The 21,959-nt window shown below is 42.4% G+C and overlaps 1 protein-coding gene across 3 annotated transcripts; it reads right to left on the bottom strand.

The window, feature by feature from the left end:
* Nucleotides 1–2,627: 2,627 nt before the first annotated feature.
* On the bottom strand, nt 2,628–18,603 carry LOC132881961 (uncharacterized). 3 transcript variants are annotated; one of them, XM_060915080.1, is made up of 20 exons: nt 18,529–18,603; nt 15,502–15,854; nt 15,275–15,364; nt 15,087–15,156; nt 14,812–14,915; nt 14,448–14,720; nt 14,183–14,276; nt 13,983–14,050; nt 13,635–13,850; nt 13,479–13,517; nt 13,202–13,327; nt 13,035–13,112; nt 12,802–12,924; nt 12,623–12,700; nt 12,465–12,548; nt 12,173–12,250; nt 11,491–11,502; nt 3,489–3,601; nt 3,324–3,389; nt 2,628–3,227 (listed from the first exon to the last, which is right to left on the bottom strand). In XM_060915080.1, exons 2-18 carry the CDS (start codon nt 15,592–15,594, stop codon nt 3,542–3,544), a joined length of 1,686 nt encoding a protein of 561 aa, XP_060771063.1. In that variant the 5' UTR covers nt 15,595–15,854; nt 18,529–18,603; the 3' UTR covers nt 2,628–3,227; nt 3,324–3,389; nt 3,489–3,541. The 3 variants fall into 3 exon arrangements, with proteins under 3 accessions (XP_060771063.1, XP_060771064.1, XP_060771065.1); XM_060915081.1 differs by having other exon boundaries at nt 3,516–3,601; XM_060915082.1 differs by lacking the exon at nt 11,491–11,502 and having other exon boundaries at nt 18,529–18,602.
* Between the last annotated feature and the right edge of the window lie 3,356 nt (nt 18,604–21,959).

Genomic DNA, 21,959 nt, shown 5'->3' with positions numbered 1-21,959 from the left:
AGGCCGCTCACCTGTGCTCTCCTCACTTTGAGGCTTGTCATTCAAAAACCGTAAATCCTATCGTTTAGGTAGACACATTGTGTGAATCAGGACAAGTTTTCCTACTACTTTTGAGAAAATCATGTCTGTAGAGTCAAATTTGTGGCGGAAAACACGGTTTAAGCGAGAAAGTTTGAGCTTTTTTTTGAAGCCGCCTACACTCTAAGATTAACGACCCTCACTGGTGTGTAACGCAATAGACACCCATTCAAAAGCCGGATTTTCTCCCAGAAACCACATGGCGTTTGAACCGGGCCTGATCCGAAAGTGTAAAACCTAGCAGAAAAGTTGAATGCCAGATCCACAGAGGAGAAGTTTTCCTACGTTTTAGAGTTTGAATCATGTCTCTAGGTGAAAGCATGCCAGAGCAGTGGATGTTGGAAAAAGTGCTTTTTTTTCAATTAATTCCATAGAAATGAATGGGGTTTTTTTGGGCGATTTTTTCGCGACTACGTCGCGAAAAAATCGTATTCTATAGAGAAAAGTAATAGCATAGCGAGTCCGATCGAGCCGCACGTTTTGATGTATTGTTTGTCTGTGTGCGACGTACGGTTATTGAGGTATTCGAAATCAAAATTTGCGTAGGAATAATAATAATAAAAAGAAGAAGAAGAAGAAGAAGAAGAAGAAATACGTAGAAGAACAATAGTTGCAGTGCTTTGCACTGCAACCTATGGGCTCCCCTAGGGGAGCCCATAGGTTGCTGTGCTGCAGCACTGCATCCTAATAAAAAGAAACACGTAGAAGAACAATAGTTGCAGTGCTTTGCACTGCAACCTATGGGCTCCCCTAGGGGAGCCCATAGGTTGCTGTGCTGCAGCACTGCATCCTAACTAGACCGGACAATTCCCCGGGGGAAATTGTGAGAGGATGCAGTGCGCGAAGCAATTCGCTCACGCATGTTCGCTGGCCGTGAATGTGTGACCCGCAATGATGTTTCAATGCAATGATTGTGTGTGTGCTCGAGACAGCAGCCATCATGAAGAAGACCTATTCAAGAGTATGACCAAAGTGACTACAGGCGGAAATTAGCATGTACTGCTATAACCTGAGACAGACATCTGTCCTTAACACAAGGATAATGTTTAATTTGTGCACTGTCCCTTTTAAAAATAAAATAAACTCTAAACTCTAAGAAGAGTGTTTGTAGTTTGTATGTACGAACAGAAGTGTTCCTAATAAAGTGGGCGGCTAAGGTGAGGCTGACACACAAGGGCTGGAGTTTTCTACTGTTTTTTTTATGAAGGACCAGGCCTCGAACAATGACAAATAACTCGACAACGGAAGCAGCTATTCACAAAATTCTTTCACCGTGAGCGCTAGAAGGGTCTCCTGAATAAAATGATGTATTTTTTTGTTTGTATTGTTAAAAATGAGGACGCTACAGGGAGTTAAAAACGAGTGACTTTTCAGCAACGTTTATACTGGGAGTCAATGAGGCCGCTCACCTGTGCTCTCCTCACTTTGAGGCTTGTCATTCAAAAACCGTAAATCCTATCGTTTAGGTAGACACATTGTGTGAATCAGGACAAGTTTTCCTACTACTTTTGAGAAAAACATGTCTGTAGAGTGAAATTTGTGGCTGAAAACAGAGTTTAAGCGAGAAAGTTTGACCTTTTTTTTGAAGCCGCCTACACTCTAAGCTTAACGACCCTCACTGGTGTGTAACGCAATAGACACCCATTCAAAAGCCGGATTTTCTCCCAGAAACCACATGGCGTTTGAACCGGGCCTGATCCGAAAGTGTAAAACCTAGCAGAAAAGTTGAATGCCAGATCCACAGAGGAGAAGTTTTCCTACGTTTTAGAGTTTGAATCATGTCTCTAGGTGAAAGCATGCCAGAGCAGTGGATGTTTGAAAAACATTGAAAACGTGCTTTTTTTTCAATTAATTCCATAGAAATGAATGGGGTTTTTTTGGACGATTTTTTCGCGACAACGTCGCGAAAAAATCGTATTCTATAGAGAAAAGTAATAGCATAGCGAGTCCGATCGAGCCGCACGTTTTGATACATTGTTTGTCTGTGTGCGACGTACGGTTATTGTGTTACTCGAAATCAAAATTTGTGTAGGAAGAGTAACAAATATAACACTAGACCGGACAATTCCCCGGGGGAAATTGTGAGAGGATGCAGTGCGCGAAGCAATTTGGTCACTCATGCAAGCTAGCTGTGAATGTGTGACTTGCTATGAGGCTACAAAATTGATGTTAAACATCAAGTTATTACTGAAAAACTATTGATTAAAAAAAACAGACACTGAGAAATGGTCCTATAAACAACTTTACCAATATAAAAGCTTACCAGGACTATCAAATATGTGATGTGAACTTTCCCAGTCGCAGGTTCCTGGTCAGGCCAGCGTGGCGCAGCAGCAGGTGAGATTTTTATTTATTTTTAACAATAAGTTAACTGGTTAATATTTAAAGTTTGAATATTTGTCTGGTCAAATATACATGTGGGTTTTTTGTCTTTCACAGGAGGAGTACTGTACTGTGTGAATGTGTGACTTACTATGAGGCTACGATGCTAACAGCTAGCTAACATGCTAATACCTAGCAAGCAATAATAAAACAACCATAAACAGACATTTTGCAGCAGATATTAGGTTTATTTTTCCATAAAACACAAGGAAACAACCAAGGCATTGAAAAACACCCGATGAGTCAGCAAAAATCAACATAAGTCTAACGCTTTTAACAAACATTGTCGCAAAGCAGCTTTACAGAATTTGAACAACTTAAAACATGAGCTAATTTTGTCACTAATCTATCCCCAATGAGCAAGCCTGTGGCGACGGTGGCAAGGAAAAACTCCCTCAGACAACAACATGAGGAAGAAACCTCGAGAGGAACCAGACTCAAAAGGGAACCCATCCTCATTTGGGCAACAACAACATGAACAGTTTAACATGAAGACAGTTTCATTGATGGAAACTTTAGGACTGCACTCAAGTTAACAAGTCAACTGTAGTCCTCAGGCATAAAAGCATTACTGTAGCAACAAAAAGCAGATTAGGTACTACCGGTCAACTAATCACAGGCCCTAGGACCTGGTGTGTATCCTCCCTACTAAATACAATGAGAACTAATCTAAGAAGCAGACAAGACAACCGAACCAATCAGGAAACTAAAGATAAAAGGGGGGGGGGGATCTTCTGGAGGTCTTCTTCCTGAGTCTGTTGTTCTTCCTGTAACATTAAAACAGTATTCATTAGTCAGGTGCACTTTTCAAAGTGTTGTTTGATATACAAATCAATGAAGATACAATGCTAAATATCCCTTACGTTCTTCTGCTGGGTTGCTGTCTTCACTGGAGAGTGAGCTGCTATAGTCTTCTGGAGGTCTTCATCCTACATATGTTCCCAGATTAAAAAACAACAAGGCATAAGTTACAGGTTTCAATGCATTGTGTTAAAACATTGCTCAAAAGTTATGAAATATTTCTTTGCTTTTTTGTGATCGGTTGCTGTCCCCACTGGCACGAGATCAGCTGTGGTCCTCTTCATTTCCTCCTCACTCTGCTGTGAGATACTCCTGCTTTTGAACATGGACAGTAGAGAGCCTGAAGAAGAGAAAGGGAGGGGGATTTAGTTACATTACTCAAACGCGAGTGAATAATTCAAAGGAAGAGAGATACTTACCTTGTGATGGACCTTGTTGACATTCAGCTTGATTTTACATAAAGCAACATTACAATACAAGATTACATAACATTACATTAGCTAAGCCAATTCCATAACATTTTAAATTGACCGCCGTTCTCAGCAGCTCAATAAATGACAAGATAATGCGGAGCTCTTTATTACATAAATAAATGCAATTACACTGCATTTACATAAGATTCAACCATTTCCAGCCAACACATGCCACTACAATGATTAGTCTTAACAATAACTTAAAACTACACAGTTGAAAAGCTGGGCACTCATTGAACAAACTGAATGAGTGACCTGAAACACGTATATGAAAAACAATTAAATAAGAAAAACGCCCACGCAGACAAGTTATGACAAAATGAAACAATGTGAAGGTTTTTTTTTTTTTACAAAAAAAAATTATTTAAGGTCAATTAACACTTTACAGAGAGAGTACAATAACAGTGACGATAAACTACTCCTTGACCAGGCTCAAGGAGTGCCTAGAAACTACATATGCATTACACACACACACACACACACACACACACACACACACTACAGGATACAGAAACTCGAACTTTTCTATGGATCATGTGTTGGCTAGAGAGGCTTAGTCGGTCAAAATACAATAAACCGGACTGTGGTAACTGTAGTACGTTTGGAGAACACCTGATTGAAGACACTTATCAGGATGTGAAATATAAATGTGGTCAATCAGCGTGTTCTTCTCGGTGGTGGACTCTTTAATTAATTGAGTGTAACCTCTGGACTGAAATAAGTCTTTGATGCTTTTTTTTCCTTTCGAAAGAAGATCCTCATTAAAATCGCCACAAACAACGATGGGCTGGTGATTTAAAATGGCCAATGAGTCCAAGAGGTTTTTCAAATTTTGGAGAAAGATTCCTAATTGAAAATTTGGCGGTTTGTAAACCGTCGCCAATAGTACTTTGACCGGCGCCTCGATTTTAACAACAACAAACTCCAAATCCGTGACCTGTTGCATGTACCTGCGAGGCTCTGCTTGCACATAGTCTCTGCAGTACACTGCAACTCCACCTCCATCTTTTTTAGCCATGTCCACACAGCTGTTGTAAGACAGCTGTCTGCTACGTGGGAACATGGCATACCCCTCCAATTGAAAAATTTCAGCTACAGAAGACCCCGACAAATGTGTCTCTGTAAGGCAAAGCACATCCGCTCGTTGGAGCTCGTGATGCGCTCTCAGGTCCACCATGTGACATGGCAGACCCTGCGTGTTGTGGTGGACAATTGTCAAAACCTTTGGAGTTTGGTGCACGGATTGAAGAAAACTCAACAACGGTCTACAGCTCTGGAAAGACGCTCGAGGCATACTTTCCATAGCCATCTTGATCTCGGGGTCGGCGTAGATCTTCTTCTCGTCGAAGTCGCAGACGGTCAGACCTCCCAGCGAAGTTGTGCGGCTTAGAGCTACATAAGCCATGCCCGGTTCGAAGACGCGTTTCAGGCACACAACCGCCGACGCCATCGTCATGCCTTGTACTTTGTGGGCCGTACAGGCAAAAGCCAACTTCATGGGGAACTGGCGACGAACAACGCCTTTTTTACTGCTCAGGTTCTCCTCAGACCTTTCAATATAGGCCAGATTGTCTGAGGGACCCAAGATCTTTTTGCGGAATCTCTGTCCTGCTGTGGGATTGTCCAGCTGGAGTCCAATCAACTTTACATATTTTGGCTCGCGCTCCGTCATCACAATGTGCGAGATGGTTCCGAATGTTCCGTTAACAATTCCGTCCTCCACGTCGAGATTCCTGGTCAACATAATGCGTACTCCTTGAGCAGCCATTATATTGTCAGGCAAGTCTCGCTGGTTACCTTTAACGGCGAACACCATCGTCATGCAGCCGGTCGTAGGCATTTTACGGTAATCCTGAGCTGCGATGTCAATGGCATCCTCGTGGAGGGAGGCTACAGTGGCGGAGTTGTGACGGTCAACTTCTTTGTTGGTGGCGTATATATGCAGCCTATCTACTGGACAATCCTTGATGTCGGCCACTGCCTGTGTGAGCAACCGTCTATCTTCGTCGCTCAAAGGATCGCACTTTTGCTTCACTCTCAGGCGGTTCAAGAGCTCAGCAAAAGCCCGATCGTCCTTCTGTCGCATGATCTCTGTAAGGATGACCATTTTGAAGTGATCCTTCCAGAGATCAAACTCCGTCTCCTCGTACACACACAGCGGCTTGGCTCTACCGGGAGGCGGCAACTGATAAAAGTCACCTACAGCAAGGACAGAAATTCCTCCGAACGGCTTCTTGTTTCCTCGGATCTGTTGAAAACGCCAGTTGACGTAGGCAAACAGCTCTTTGGAAACCATGGAGATCTCGTCAATGATGAGAATCTCCGCGTTGGACAGCGCCGCTCTGACCTCATCAAGGGCGTTTCCAAGACCTTGATACGGTGGCTTCAAGGATCTTGGCAGTTTGAGGACGGAGTGCAACGTTACGCCAGCGATGTTGAAGGCTGCTGTGCCAGTGAAGGCGGTCAGCAGCACCGCAGGCTGGGACATGTCTGCATGGTCCCGGAATCTGGGGAGCTCACGCAGAATCCTCGTTGCCTCCTGGTGAACGCACTTGATTACGTGCGATTTACCACAGCCAGCTCCCCCGGTCAAAAAGTAATAAAACGGCTCGACGTCACGACCCCACACAAGTTCAAAGCACCACTGACGTATGCTGTAGAAGATAGAAGCCTGCGTTTCGTTCAGACTTTGATACATTTTTCTCACAAAGTCTGGACTCAACTGCGGCGCTTCTATCCTAGGCATGGAGCTCCTCCCGTCTTTCTTGACTTCGTATTCAGGAACTTCTTCTTGGTCTTCACGCTCATCGTCAGGTTCTCGCTCTGCAAGACATTCTAACCGGTCTGCCTCTACTTCAGGCGCATAACAGTCCAATTCATTAACTATAGGGCCGTGCACCCGATACTGTTCCAACGCTTCGTCAAGCTTCCGACCTTGACCTTCATAGCGTTGTTTGTTGCGGTCTACGATGGCTCGGACACGCACGCCATACTTTTGGCCACACTTATAAAACTGCTCGTAGGTCGGGTGTGATTCATCTCTCAGGTCGTCATCGGATCTGTGTGGGAGATAAAGCTTGAGCAGTCTTCTATAGAACTTCTCAGGTGTTTTCTGCTCTGAGAAGCGAGGAAATCTAATAATTGCTGGTTTCCCAGTCCTCTTCTGAACAAAGCCCATGTCGTGTAAGAGGGGGATGCCGCTTCTACTTTCAGTTTGCTGCCCGTACAGCACCCTGTACTCCGACGCAAACTCGGCCATGCACATGTGCTCGAACTCCGGCTCGACAGGCCTGTAGGCGTATTTGTCAGGCAGGCCCGACATCCACACCTCCTCCGAACCCGGCTCCATTTGCTTGAGTCTGCCAATAGGGTGACTCATCTTCAGACCCTCCTCGTCGGTCTGAAGGAACACAACGGAGCGGGAGCACCTCTTCAGACGCAAGCTGCAGGTGCGAGCAACAGCCTCTTGAGCGCTGACCTCTCTATGTTTAACATAGGCCTGCATAATCTGCTTCATTTCGTCACGCTCATTTACGTTGGACTGTTTTACATCTTTGATGACGTTCTTAAGGAATTGAGTCATCTCATGCTCTGGCTTCGACACATAGGACATCATGTACATGATGCAGCTGTAGTCATCCACGACGTACTGAATGTCCATGTTGGCGTTCCAGGCACGAAGCAGGTCTGGGTTGTACTGATTAACCCAGCAGTCATTCGGATGCCGCTTCAGGACCACGACGTTGCTGTTCGCGGCGCGGTCGAAGAGCTTACGGTACTGCTTACGCGTCAAACCGCATCGGTCGAGCAACTCCGTCAAGCTGCTAAATGAAGCGCCTGCATCCATGAGCAAGTCTCTAACTTGCTGAAGCTTGGCTTTGGCTTTCTTTCGCTTCTTAGCGATTGCCCGCTTCTCACTACGTTCTCTAGCAGCAGCCTCGTCTTGGTTTTCGTCTAAAACTCCAGAGGGGCGAACAACGGGGGGCCTAGTGATGAAGGTTTCATCCACGGGCAGTTTAGGGAAGCCAAACCTACAGGCAACGTTGCCTTTTTTGCAGGACTTGGAATGGTTCCTGCTGTGCACCTGAACCTCCGAGACAATTCCGTGGAGCTCCAGGTCTGTCTCAGGGTCAGGCATCTCACACGAGATGTAGCGATCTATAAACGCCGCTACTTCGTCGTCAGAGGCGTCGTCAAATTTGGGTGAGTTTTTTATCCAAATCAGCATGTGTATATGGGGACTTCCTCTAGCTTGGAACTCAACCCTATAAAAGTAATCCTCTACTTCACCAATGGGCTGTGCTGGTGAGAGGATAAGGTTGGTCATCAGAGCATCGACTCGCTTTTCAAACATGCGCATCACCGTTACGGGGTTGCTCCGCAGAATGTCGCATTTCGCTTTCCAGTCGAGCTCTGAAAAGTCCCCTAGTTCTCCCTGCTGAGCTTTTATGACCTCTATGACCTCAGGCCATCTCATCTCGGCAGCGGAGAACGTTGCAAAAAACGTGGGTTTGCCAATTTGCCGGACCATGGCGTGGACATCTTTGAGCGTTTTTGTCCAATAAGCCGGGGTGCCTCGAAGAGGTTGCATAAACCGAGTTGCGTCTTGGCTCATAATGAGCCGTTGCACCTCGTCTCGGTCCAGGAGCATGAGGTTGTTAATATGACGGCCATCTGCAGCTCTGGACCTGCCTTTGCGCATTTGAATCGACATGCTGTTTGTCGCCAGGTGCGTTTCTGTGACAAACTGCGCAAAGAAAAGATACGTTTGGTCACTAGCAAAACGTGTATCAGCAGCAAACAGCCTGCAATTAAAATACATGCTAGGTGAGAGCGAGAAGGTTCTGGGTTCATCCAGTGTGTTCTCTCCTGTCGGGAATTGCACAGGGAAAGCCATGGCTTCTAGTTTCGGTATGGCGAAGAACCCTACTGGTTTGTTGCCCTGGGCGGGGGCAACGCTAAATATTCCATCGCCATACGTAAGAATTTCCTGCGCGATGTCAGGCGGCTGCATACACGTGTCCAGAGTCAGGCCAGGTCTAAGCTCCTCCTCCTCTTCGTCAGCTTCCTTGGGCTGACGACGTCTATCGGGGTCCGGGTCGTTCTGACTACTAAAAACCTCCTCGAGGTCTATGCCAGCCTCAATGTCTCCCTGATGCTGCTCCGGCTGCGCAGCATCAGCAACATTGTGCTGCGAGTCGTCTTGATCGACCGACTCGTCAAAAGTGGCACTGTCGTTAATGGATACATCCTGATACTCAGAATGCATCTTTTTAAGCATGGCCAGGGCAGCTAAAACATTTTTCATGTTAACAGTATAGAAGTGCTGGTAGCCCTTATAGTTAATGCGCCTCTTTAATTTAACTTGAAGTAGCTGCGCTTCCGATCTGGGTCTTGGGAGACTGTTGACAGTCGCTTCCATCTCTGATGGAACGCACACAACAGCTCCGCGGACTGCTTTTTGCTGTCCTTTGGGCAGAGCGATAACCTTGGCGAAAGGCAGTATTTTGGCAATAAGCTGCCTCTCGAGCACGTTGAGCGTAGCCAACTCCGGGGGGATCGGTGCCAACTCCAGTCGGTTTGCGGTGGCTATTGGTGGCATGCGTCCTCTCTTCAAGTGGCTGTCACACGTGTTACAGATCCACTCCTGCAGTCGCTCTTGTGCAACAGAGCAATGTTCAGAGCAGTCGTCGTCACAAAAATGGACGTACTTGCCTGTTAAGCAGGCTGCGGCCACTCTGGGTTTTTGGGTGTACTTTCCCCTATTGCACAATTTAACCTGATTAGGAAACATTGCTCTGTTGCACACCGTACAAACGCACGTTGGTCCACGACGAATTAGCTCGCGAAATGCTGTGATGGCGGCTTCCATCACAGGGTTAACCACGGCCTGCGAATGGCGGGGGGTGTGGGGCACTAGCTTCCTATATTTTCGCTTGATCCTTAATGCCCTCTGCATCTTGCTAAAGATGCAAAAAGTAGCATCTGTGGACAGTTTGGTTACGCTGCGCTGGCTACAGCGTTTGATACAGCGTAACCTAAACTCAGGATCACTGTGGTACCTAGCATAGAAACGCTCCTTTTTCTTTTGCCTAAAGCTTTGGTGCGATTTGTACTTCGTCGTCATATACAATTTCTTTCTACTCTGAAAAGCAGGATCCGCCTTATACTTGTCTTTACTGTACTGTTTCTTTCTACTCTGAAAAGCAGGATCCGTCTTATACTTGTCTTTACTGTACTGTTTCTTTCTACTCTGAAAAGCAGGATCCGCCTTATACTTGTCTTTACTGTACTGTTTCTTTCTACTCTGAAAAGCAGGATCCGCCTTATACTTGTCTTTACTGTACTGTTTCTTTCTACTCTGAAAAGCAGGATCCGCCTTATACTTGTCTTTACTGTACTGTTTCTTTCTACTCTGAAAAGCAGGATCCGCCTTATACTTGTCTTTAATGTACTGTTTCTGTCTACTCTGAAAAGCAGGATCCGCCTTATACTTGTCTTTACTGTACTGTTTCTGTCTACTCTGAAAAGCAGGATCCGCCTTATACTTGTCTTTAATGTACTGTTTCTGTCTACTCTGAAAAGCAGGATCCGCCTTATACTTGTCTTTAATGTACTGTTTTTGTCTACTCTGAAAAGCAGGATCCGCCTTATACTTGTCTTTAATGTACTGTTTTTGTCTACTCTGAAAAGCAGGATCCGCCTTATACTTGTCTTTAATGTACTGTTTTTGTCTACTCTGAAAAGCAGGATCTTCCTTATATCTCTGGATAATTAATACGCTCTTTTTTCTTTGAACTTTTAAATAATAACGTCTGAAAGACAATAACCGTCGTTTCCTATGATTACTGTCTTGTGAATATTTTTTGTCTGCTTCCATTTTTTTAATTCCAAATTCCGGGCACTTGTCATACTTATTTTTTTCATATACCGAGCTTCCTTTTTTTTGGACAACATGGCACACTGGTGCATGTTGCTCTTTGCTGCTACTTTTTCTTCTGGCCTTTTGTCGCTGGGTTTTACCGAGTTTTAAGATATTTTCGTTTGTTGGAGGGAGAGCTGTCCTGGAGACTTTTTCTACCAACGATTGCTGAAGACATTCACTGGAACCGACGGCTTCAAATGACACAAGCACCAACTCATAGGTGGCAAAAGGTCCACGATCTGCAAAGAGTTTGAGCAGGTGCTCAGCCAGGTCACTGATTTCAGTGAAGGTCTTCATGATTGCAGTTCCGTTGTGGTCTGGTAGACCTGCTGAATTTCTGGCATGTGAATCAAACACGCCATACCTCCCTGATTTGTCACGGAAAACTGCAATAACCTCTGGAGATACAATGATGAACGCATGCCTAACATGACCTGACAGACACTGAAGCTCTTCAGCAAGGGAAAGGAGACCCTGGTTTCCGTTGCTGCTGGCTTTGACAAGTCCACATTTAATGTCGGACATATGGACATTGTACATATTTGTGTCTGTCAGGACTTGTTTTGGCATTTCCTCAACGCTAAGATGGTCATCATTGTATCTTCTCTCCAGGATCAGCTGTTGTTTCACTGCTACGTACAGTGAATCTCCCTGTGCCAGCACTCTATCGAGGGCAGCCGTGTTAAAGTGACCACCCTCATTCTCAAAAGCGAGAAAAGTCAGGGACATGCAGGAACACTGATGATTTCTAGAGAACTCACTGTACCTCATGTCTGCCTGACTGTGGCTAGCCCTAACAACAGACTGACCCCCACTTACCGTCACACTTACCTTGACGCTCGCCTGTAAAGATGTTAAAAGGTTAATTATTACTAAGTTAGTCACAATTAGTTATTAGTCTTACTAGTAGTTACTACCCATTATTGCCAGCATTGTTATTAATACTGTTAACTTTATTACTACTAGTAGTAATAGCAGCAGTCGTAACTAATTACATTACAAACTGTTGTAGAACGTTTTCAGCAAGTTTGTCAGATCAATTAAATAAATCTATAAAAAAGCTGGCACAATCTTACATGTTATGGCAAGTATATTTGGCTACACATTACATTACATTATTCCTTGTTTAAAATTTAAACATGTTGAGACCATCGTGGTTTCTCCTTTGTCCCATGGTCTTCTAGAATAAAGTTTAAAGGAGGATTTAAAGGACCTTTAAAGGAGGCTACTACCTTCACCACACTGACACTGCAGGATGTTGACTTTACAAGTACAGAGGTTTTCTGACCAGTATTATTAACTTAAGTTTACCAAGATCATATTTAGAAAACCTCTGTACCATTACTTGTGTTTATCTTTAAACAATTAATAAAACCATAAACTGCTTAGACTATACTACTATGAATTATTTCTTCCTAAAAAGGTCTTTTTATGCATTTGAGTTGAAATAAACCACACACACACACACACACTTTATTAAACCCACGATAAACCCGAATGTAAATGTCCTGACCTCTTTAGCAGGGGAGTTGGAGAGTCCATCGCCGATTATCCAGGGCCAGGAAGTCGATGAGGGAAATGGTGTCCATGTCTGTGATAAGTCATAACTCCAATTAATATTTAGACATGAGGAAACAACGCACCAAGTTGATACAAGAAAAGTTTTCCAAGTGTATTTCAATTTCTCACTGACATTTGTGTTGTGTGCAGAGAAAGATAATGCTATCAGATGTTAAATGAACCAGTTTAATGTACTTACAGCTGATTTTACAGTAAACGTTCTGTGTCAACTGTGGAGTAAATACCTTAGCTAGGCGAGGAGACTGATGGGCCACATCTTTAATGGTCTTGGATGGTCCAGCCGGTGAAGGAGTCTTCATCCTGGGCACCTGAAAACAAATAATTGGATAAAATGAAGACTTTAATGACATCATGAACTTTACTTAATAGGAATAATATTTACCTTCGCAACCGGGGAACAGCAGGGGGTCTCCGGATCACCCAAACTGCAGGACAACCTGACTGGAGGGGACTCCATCAGCTGTTGACACACGAGAACAAAACACGTTAAACTTCATGTCTCAGTGAACACAATGTGTGTTCTGTGTGTGATTGTGTCTGTTGTGGCAGAGAGTAACATACGTTGGTCACTGAAATTTGGGTGCGGGGGGATGGTCCGTCCGTGGTCCTGGACCGAGGAACCGGGCTGGAGGGGGCGTCGTCCTCCAGTCTCTGTGACAGCCTGGTTGGAGGGGATCCAACCAGCTGTCGACAGATGAGAACAAATACATCAAAATTCAGACAGTCTAGTTATGTCTCCATGAAGACACCGTGTCAACTGTAAACATTCACTGTGTGTCAGTTGTGTAACATACGTTGTTCACAGGAGACTGGTGGTGGGGGGGGCGTCTCTCTGAGGTCCTACGACGCCTGGCTGCCGCTGGGGAGGCCACCTGCACCATCAAATAAAACATAGCATCAGTAACTGTAGAACAAGGAGAAACTTTAGAACACAGCCAAGAAGAGACGTCACACAATTTACCTTCTTGCTCGCTGGAGGAGACCTGCAGTCCTCCACGCCAGACAGCCGAGAAGGAGACACCTCCTCCACAGCACGAAGGGTCGTGCTACTGAACCACACTGGGTTCAGTGGGAGGAAGGACTCCTCCTGTGAAAGACAAAAAAAAAAAGCAAAAAAAAAAAAAAAAAAAAAAAAAAAAAAAAAAAAAACACCCGCATGAATATTTGTCTGGTCAAATATACAAACTTTAAATATTAACCAGTTAACTTATTGTTAAAAAAAAAAAAAAGTCACTCACCTGCTGCTGCGCCACGCTGGCCTGACCAGGAACCTGCGACTGGGAAAGTTCACATCACATTTGATTAAATAGATGCTTTTTAATTATAACTGTGAACCCGTTCACCAAAATGTACCCAAACACATGTAAACACACAATATAATAAACTTTACTAACCTTGCTTCTCCGACCAACGACCTTCCACTGGAAGGGGTCAGGAGACAGAGGAGCACATACCTCGCCCTTCACAACCAGCTTAGGAGATACCTTCCCAAGTGGCTGTGAAGGAGTGGGAGACACCGGGGGAGGTGGTGGTGTCTTGAGGAACTGCTCCGTCGCGGCCCACAGCAGCTGGGTGAGGATGCCCATCCCTTCACGGTCGCTCAGGTGAACCTGCAGACATGACAACACAAATCCATTTACAGACAAAGTTCAACTATAAAAAGTAGCTCGTGTTGACTGCTTCATGTCAGCATGAGAAATTATAACAAATTAGACTTTTTCTATCACAGACATTCTACTTACGCCGTCTCTGCTCCACAGCTCCAAGCGCGTAAGGGGGAAGTGCTCCGCCACAGAGAAGTACCTCACACCTAAAAATATAAAAACGAAAAACATAAGTCATTACAACATCCACACATGCATTATGACTATGTTCATTACTATGTCACAGACATTAAGTACATTTCATGTTCTTGTTTTATTGACATGATATTTTTACACACCCATACGGGCTGTCACGCGGTGGTACTCTTGGCGCAGGAGGACCTGGTACATCTCATCCTCCTGCAGGCGGGGGGGGAAGTCCAGCACAAAAACCTGTAGAAAACAAAACATGTTCGTTAACAATTGGCATTTTCATTCAAAATCACACATTACAATAACTACACATTAAAAGCTCATACATTGATTACTCTGAGATTAAACGCATCTCTAGTGTTGTCAAACTACTACAAATACAGGACAAGCGAGACATGAAAAAACACGTACCTCCGGCCAGCGGCTCCTCACAGCAGTGAGGAAACTTGCATAGTCGACGGCTGCCTCCTCGATGGTCCTGCTCGCCGTCAGGTTGTTGCTGGGGGCAAGAACACAGACCGCAGCAGGGGCCCGAGGAAGATCAGCATGCAGGACCTCCGTCCGCAGCTGAGCAGCGTGGGCCCCAGGGGTTGACATGACGCCAAACGAGAACTTACCCTCTGGCATCACGGCGAAACCGTCCGCGATGGACCGCAGGTGGGAGTCCCCGACAATCAGAACGAACTGCAACAACAAAGAAAATTTCTTTAGCATGAAAATCATTAATCCCTCTCAAGATCAATTACTTTCTTCATAAACTGGACAATAACAACACCTTCTTGTCAGGAGACTCCGGCGGGATGACCAACTTGTGGCTCCGTCCTGTGAGCTTTGAAGTTGGCCACCTCAGCACCCGATGGCGGAACCCGGTACCGCGGCCTGTTTAGTAAAAGACAAAGCAGATAACGGTATTATTGAATTGAAAAACCAGGAAATGTCAAGAAATCACTCGTTTATACAAGTAAAACAGTACAGAAAACCAGTTTAAAAAGCTTAATATTGATGAATTAATTTATTGATCATTTAGGGATAAAACAGGTGGATACTCACATGGCCGAACTTTGGGAAGGACATCTCCCGTGCTCCAGAAAGGCTTGGCTGGGGGTGAAGATCCAACCAACTGATGACAGATAAAATAATAAGCATACGACAAAGACAAGTTCAAACAAAATACAATAAAAATTTAAAAAGTAATACAAAATACATTAAACCTCAGACAATGTCTCATATGAACATACGTTGCTGACTGGAGCTCGGGAGCAGGGGGGGTGGGTCTCCCTGGTCCTCGACCCTGTGGAAGGCTTCTCTCTGGCCAGGGGGGACACCGTCTGATGAAACATTAACATCAAAGACATGGCAGACATACAGAACTTGGCAGTTAAAAAGAAAGCGATTGATGTGACATTTCTACAGCTATTTTCATGCAGACAGTTGTGACACAGAAGCTTATTTACTGTGTAAATACCTTCAGGGGGAAAGTGGAGGGAGTCGGCTCCTCCAGGTCGAGCTTACTCCATCGGCGCCTGGCCGCCTCAGACCTCCTCCCCTTCCTTGGCATCCTGCTGGACAGAAGACAAAAAAAGAAAAAGAAAAAACTTCTTACAAAGTTTAAGTGACCTAAACCCTAACCTACCTTAACTACTTAACTTAAATTATCTAAGATAACCTAATATATTTTATATAAAATGTGATGGTGTGAGTGTGAACAAATCTGCTCCGGGAGTCTTGAGGATGACTTGAGTGCGATGAGTCTTGAGGGCGATGATCAGTCTCAGTCGTGAAGTACGTACGAACCTCTGATCACAAATCAAAGAAAACCTGCAATAAATATAGAAATGTTCTTCTGTTACTTGGACTCAGTGTGAGCAACAATCCAACAGCGTAACACACGTTAAACATGTTTATTTTCATGGTGTGTGTGTGAGAGTGAGAGTGTGAGCACAGAGCAGTGCCTGTTGACTTATCAGTAAACTTTTTCCCCCCTCAAGACAAATACACTATAAACACTATAAATATCCCCCACAAATAAAATACTACTAACTTCAGCAAATGTGCAGAATTATCACCAAAATGTACATTAAATGTACATTAATTACTAAAAGTCAAAGTAGTCATGCATGAAAATGCTCCCTTCTCCATTTAATCACTATAGGCTGTTAAATACATTACACTTAGGCAGTATACATTTTAACTCCATACCAAAACATTTAATCACAGTTTATCAATCATATTTAACATTTTACCACAGTTTAATACAACACTAGTCTGAATATACAGATAAATATATAGCTTTCAGCTTTCATGTAAACGGCAGTTTAAATTAAAGAAAGATCCAGCCCAAATTCATGAGTTTATCTTCAATAACCTGAATTTTGTTTAACCCTCCTAATGTCTTCGGGTCAAAAATGACCCGAAACTGTTTAACAGCAGAGTTAAGGGTTCTTTTTTAACTTAATTTTATGACTTTTCCTAAAATGGCGACAGCTCGAGGCTTGTCGGTTTAAAATGGCGACAGCTCGAGGCATAGATATACATAGAAGACTAGATGCCTCACCGCGTATTCCAGGACGTCCGCACATCTTACCACAGACAAGCTTTTCCACAGAATTTGCGGTAAACTGAGGTAAGACCATTGAGGTGCTTAAATGTTTATACTCTTATCTCGCTGAAATTTTGACGTATATACAAATGGTTTGATTTCTTAAAACATTATTAATGTGGTTGTAATTCTGGGTGCTTGAACATGCTAAAATCGTACCTTTTCTCTTCAAAAACGACTTACTGCAGCTTTTAGTCAAAGTTGTGTTTCATGCTAGGCTAGCTCGTAGCACCAAGTAATTTTACATGGAAGGTCTTGAGATAATATTTTCAATAACTGAAGTTGCACTTGCACATGGTTTTCATTTTCGGGTTGGTTAATTGAAAACACTGGTTGTGTCCCTATTTTTTAAGCTTAGACTCCACCACATTGCCAAGATGACAACCCTTTCCTTCCAGAACAACAGCATGAGACAGAAGCACAACAAAGCAGTAAAGGGCATTAGCCAAATATACAGTATAAAAATTTTCCAGGGGTATGAAGACTTACGCAAGCACAGCCCAGCACTCGCATTATGATTTACAGGAAATCAAAGTACTGACTTTGATGACAAGATGATGTGTGTGTCTGTGTGTGTTTTAATTGTAGATGTTTATATCAGTATGTTTAGTTTTATTTTAACTGCACATTGGAGCCTAGTTAAATGAAATTTCAATCTTCTGTGCTAACATATATTGACTTTGACATGATAATCAGCTTTGAATGTTCTTTTTGTAAATGTAAAGATATCTTTTTATCCTTGGAAGTATAACCACGTGATTAATTAAATGCTTTTTTTGGTCACAAACTACCGTGAGTCGCTGTCACTGTTTTATACTATTACTTACTCGGGCAGTGCATTTGTTATTTTTGCTATGATGTGAGTTTACATTTGTTATTATGCTATGATGTGAGTTTGCATTAGGTTTTTGAGGTGGATGAAGTATTTCTGAAGTTTCAGAAGTGAGTAAGCTGTTTATTTAACTTTAGCTTCCCCTACGGCCCTATCACATGTAAAAATATTTTCACTAAAAATTGGAAATAAATTGTGTGGTTATTTGTCCTAAGGCCGCAGTTATCCATAAGTATGCAGTGTTAGGCTTCTCACAGCAGAGGAATTTCAGCATGCATTTGTTTAAAACATAAAATGATTATTCATCATTAATATCATAAATACATACTTCCGTTTGTGTTTTTTTTTAATATAACAAACCAAACCGTTTGAATATCGATTGAAATTTGAGGAAGTTACGGTCATCTGAAAAGTACATATCGCTACCAACACAATGTAATGGGTAAGCCAGCTGTCTGAGGGAAGATGGCCGCCATGTGCGGACGTTCGACTTCATTGACGGGCAACGGGGACGAGGCATCTAGTCTTCTATGTATATCTATGGATCGAGGCTTGTTTGCTTGTCGGTTTAAAATGGCGCCGGCTCGAGCCGCTCGGCCTCAGCTCCGTTAGGTTTTAGCTCGGTTCATGGATAGAAACAAACCAACCGTAAAATAACCAGAGATTAATCTCTACCTTCAATAATCTCACTTTTGTTAAAGATGTATTCATATCAGCACAATTAGCGCTGTTAGCTTTGGGCTTGGCTCAATGTTTTCATATAGAAAACGCACAGTCACCGTTAGCTTTTAGCGCAGCTATGCTTTTATATAAACTCACGCCCATAAATAATTAAATACATTTCCGGAATAATGACAGAACAATATCTATCTTCAATAATCTCACTTTTGTGAAAGATGGCATTATATTGTACATACGCTGCTGTAACAATTCAGCATGCAATGGAGCATAATGCTACGAAATTTAAAAATTAAAAAAGCTTACTGATAAAACTCCGCAGGCACTGCGCGCTCGTTCTTATTCTTTCTCAGTCACTATGAAAATTAAACATTTTCACCTACCTGTGATGAGTTCAGAGAGAACGGGAGCGAAAAAATTTAAACTCAGGGTTTTTATATGACGGGCGGACACGCGCACAGGACTGTCCAATCAGAGTCCTCCTGTAGACGTCATCTGTTTTCAAACGTGTATTGTCAAATCAGATGGCTGATTAATTCGCGGGCTACATGATGGAGACGTTCAAGAGAAACAGTATGTGCGCTGGGTTGCCAGATTGGTTGGTATCCTGCGCAGGCTTGCCAGATTGAGGGGGATCCTGCCCATTTGGGCGAGTTTAAGTGCATTTTGGCGGGTTTTGAACATTATTTTGGGCTGGAAAATGTCAACAGTATCTGGCAACGTTGCATGGGCGAGTCAGTGTTTATGTAGGCTTAAATTCTGTTACTGAAAGTGTGTGATGTTTACAGTGGACTGTGTGCACTTTACATTATTTTTTTCTTAATACAAGAAATTACTGGATGCCAACATTTTTGCCAAAATGGTATTTTATTTTCCATTGTTTAGGCAGCTTCAGCATCATACTGAGGTTCTGTTCAAATTGTTTTTTTTTCTTCTATGAAGCCTGAGCCATTTATTTTATTAGTTTATAATTATTGTTTAATTTAGTCTTCAGGAGAGACTGCCTGTACACAGTACTAGTATTAATAGTTTTTTTTCTTACATGAAAGCTGAGGCATTTATATTATATTTTAAGTTAACTTCATGTTGTGCTGTGAGGTTCTATACACTTTAACTTTTGAACCAACAGGTGCATTTGGACAAGTAAAGCCTATTTTTCTGCATTTTTGTAGTCCTGGTAATCTTTTATATTGGTAAAGTTGTTTATAGGACCATTTCGCAGTGTCTTTGTTTTTTTAATCAATAGTTTTTCAGTAATAACTTAATATTTAACATATCATCCATCTGCATGATGGGATGAAGAAATTTTGGCGACTGGCGTCGCCAAAATTTCATCATACCATGACCTAAGCATTGTTTGAGAGAGAGAGAGCAGCCCCTCCCCTCTCTGCTTCTATTTTTCTGCATTTTTGTAGTCCTGGTAATCTTTTATATTGGTAAAGTTGTTTATAGGACCATTTCACAGAGTCTTTGTTTTTTTAATCAATAGTTTTTCAGTAATAACTTAATATTTAACATATCATCCATCTGCATGATGGGATGATGAAATTTTGGCGACTATGAAATTTTGGCGACTGGCGTCACCAAAATTTCATCATACCATGACCTAAGCATTGTTTGAGAGAGAGAGAGAGAGAGAGAGAGAGAGAGAGCAGCCCCTCCCCTCTCTACTCCTATTTTTCTGCATTTTTGTAGTCCTGGTAATCTTTTATATTGGTAAAGTTGTTTATAGGACCATTTCGCAGTGTCTTTGTTTTTTTAATGAATAGTTTTTCAGTAATAACTTAATATTTAACATATCATCCATCTGCATGATGGGATGATGAAATTTTGGCGACTATGAAATTTTGGCGACTTGCGTCGCCAAAATTTCATCATACCATGACCTAAGCATTGTTTGAGAGAGAGAGAGAGAGAGAGAGAGAGCAGCCCCTCCCCTCTCTGCTCCTATTTTTCTGCATTTTTGTAGTCCTGGTAATCTTTTATATTGGTAAAGTTGTTTATAGGACCATTTCGCAGTGTCTTTGTTTTTTTAATCAATAGTTTTTCAGTAATAACTTAATATTTAACATATCCATCTGTATGATGAGATGATGAAATTTTGGCGACGATGAAATTTTGGCGACTGGTGTCGCCAAAATTTCATCATACTATGACCTAAGCATTGTTTGAGAGAGAGAGAGAGCAGCCCCTCCCCTCTCTGCTCCTATTTTTCTGCATTTTTGTAGTCCTGGTAATCTTTTATATTGGTAAAGTTGTTTATAGGACCATTTTGCAGTGTCTTTGTTTTTTTAATCAATAGTTTTTCAGTAATAACTTAATATTTAACATATCATCCATCTGCATGATGGGATGAAGAAATTTTGGTGACTATGAAATTTTGGCGACTGGCGTCGCCAAAATTTCATCATACCATGACCTAAGCATTGTTTGAGAGAGAGAGAGCAGCCCCTCCCCTCTCTGCTTCTATTTTTCTGCATTTTTGTAGTCCTGGTAATCTTTTATATTGGTAAAGTTGTTTATAGGACCATTTCACAGAGTCTTTGTTTTTTTAATCAATAGTTTTTCAGTAATAACTTAATATTTAACATATCATCCATCTGCATGATGGGATGATGAAATTTTGGCGACTATGAAATTTTGGCGACTGGCGTCACCAAAATTTCATCATACCATGACCTAAGCATTGTTTGAGAGAGAGAGAGAGAGAGAGAGAGAGAGAGCAGCCCCTCCCCTCTCTACTCCTATTTTTCTGCATTTTTGTAGTCCTGGTAATCTTTTATATTGGTAAAGTTGTTTATAGGACCATTTCGCAGTGTCTTTGTTTTTTTAATGAATAGTTTTTCAGTAATAACTTAATATTTAACATATCATCCATCTGCATGATGGGATGATGAAATTTTGGCGACTATGAAATTTTGGCGACTTGCGTCGCCAAAATTTCATCATACCATGACCTAAGCATTGTTTGAGAGAGAGAGAGAGAGAGAGAGAGAGAGAGAGAGAGCAGCCCCTCCCCTCTCTGCTCCTATTTTTCTGCATTTTTGTAGTCCTGGTAATCTTTTATATTGGTAAAGTTGTTTATAGGACCATTTCGCAGTGTCTTTGTTTTTTAATCAATAGTTTTTCAGTAATAACTTAATATTTAACATATCCATCTGTATGATGAGATGATGAAATTTTGGCGACGATGAAATTTTGGCGACTGGCGTCGCCAAAATTTCATCATACTATGACCTAAGCATTGTTTGAGAGAGAGAGAGAGCAGCCCCTCCCCTCTCTGCTCCTATTTTTCTGCATTTTTGTAGTCCTGGTAATCTTTTATATTGGTAAAGTTGTTTATAGGACCATTTTGCAGTGTCTTTGTTTTTTTAATCAATAGTTTTTCAGTAATAACTTAATATTTAACATATCATCCATCTGCATGATGGGATGAAGAAATTTTGGTGACTATGAAATTTTGGCGACTGGCGTCGCCAAAATTTCATCATACCATGACCTAAGCATTGTTTGAGAGAGAGAGAGCAGCCCCTCCCCTCTCTGCTTCTATTTTTCTGCATTTTTGTAGTCCTGGTAATCTTTTATATTGGTAAAGTTGTTTATAGGAGCATTTCACAGTGTCTTTGTTTTTTTAATCAATAGTTTTTCAGTAATAATTTAATATTTAACGTATCATCCATCTGCATGATGGGATGATGAAATTTTGGCGACTGTGAAATTTTGGCGACTGGCGTCACCAAAATTTCATCATACCATGACCTAAGCATTGTTTGAGAGAGAGAGAGAGAGAGAGCAGCCCCTCCCCTCTCTACTC

The sequence above is a fragment of the Neoarius graeffei genome, chromosome 2, assembly GCF_027579695.1.
Source record: "Neoarius graeffei isolate fNeoGra1 chromosome 2, fNeoGra1.pri, whole genome shotgun sequence".
In the NCBI taxonomy this organism is placed as follows: domain Eukaryota; kingdom Metazoa; phylum Chordata; class Actinopteri; order Siluriformes; family Ariidae; genus Neoarius; species Neoarius graeffei.
Note: the sequence above shows the minus strand (reverse complement) of the source record. Positions and strands in the feature narration are given on the sequence as shown.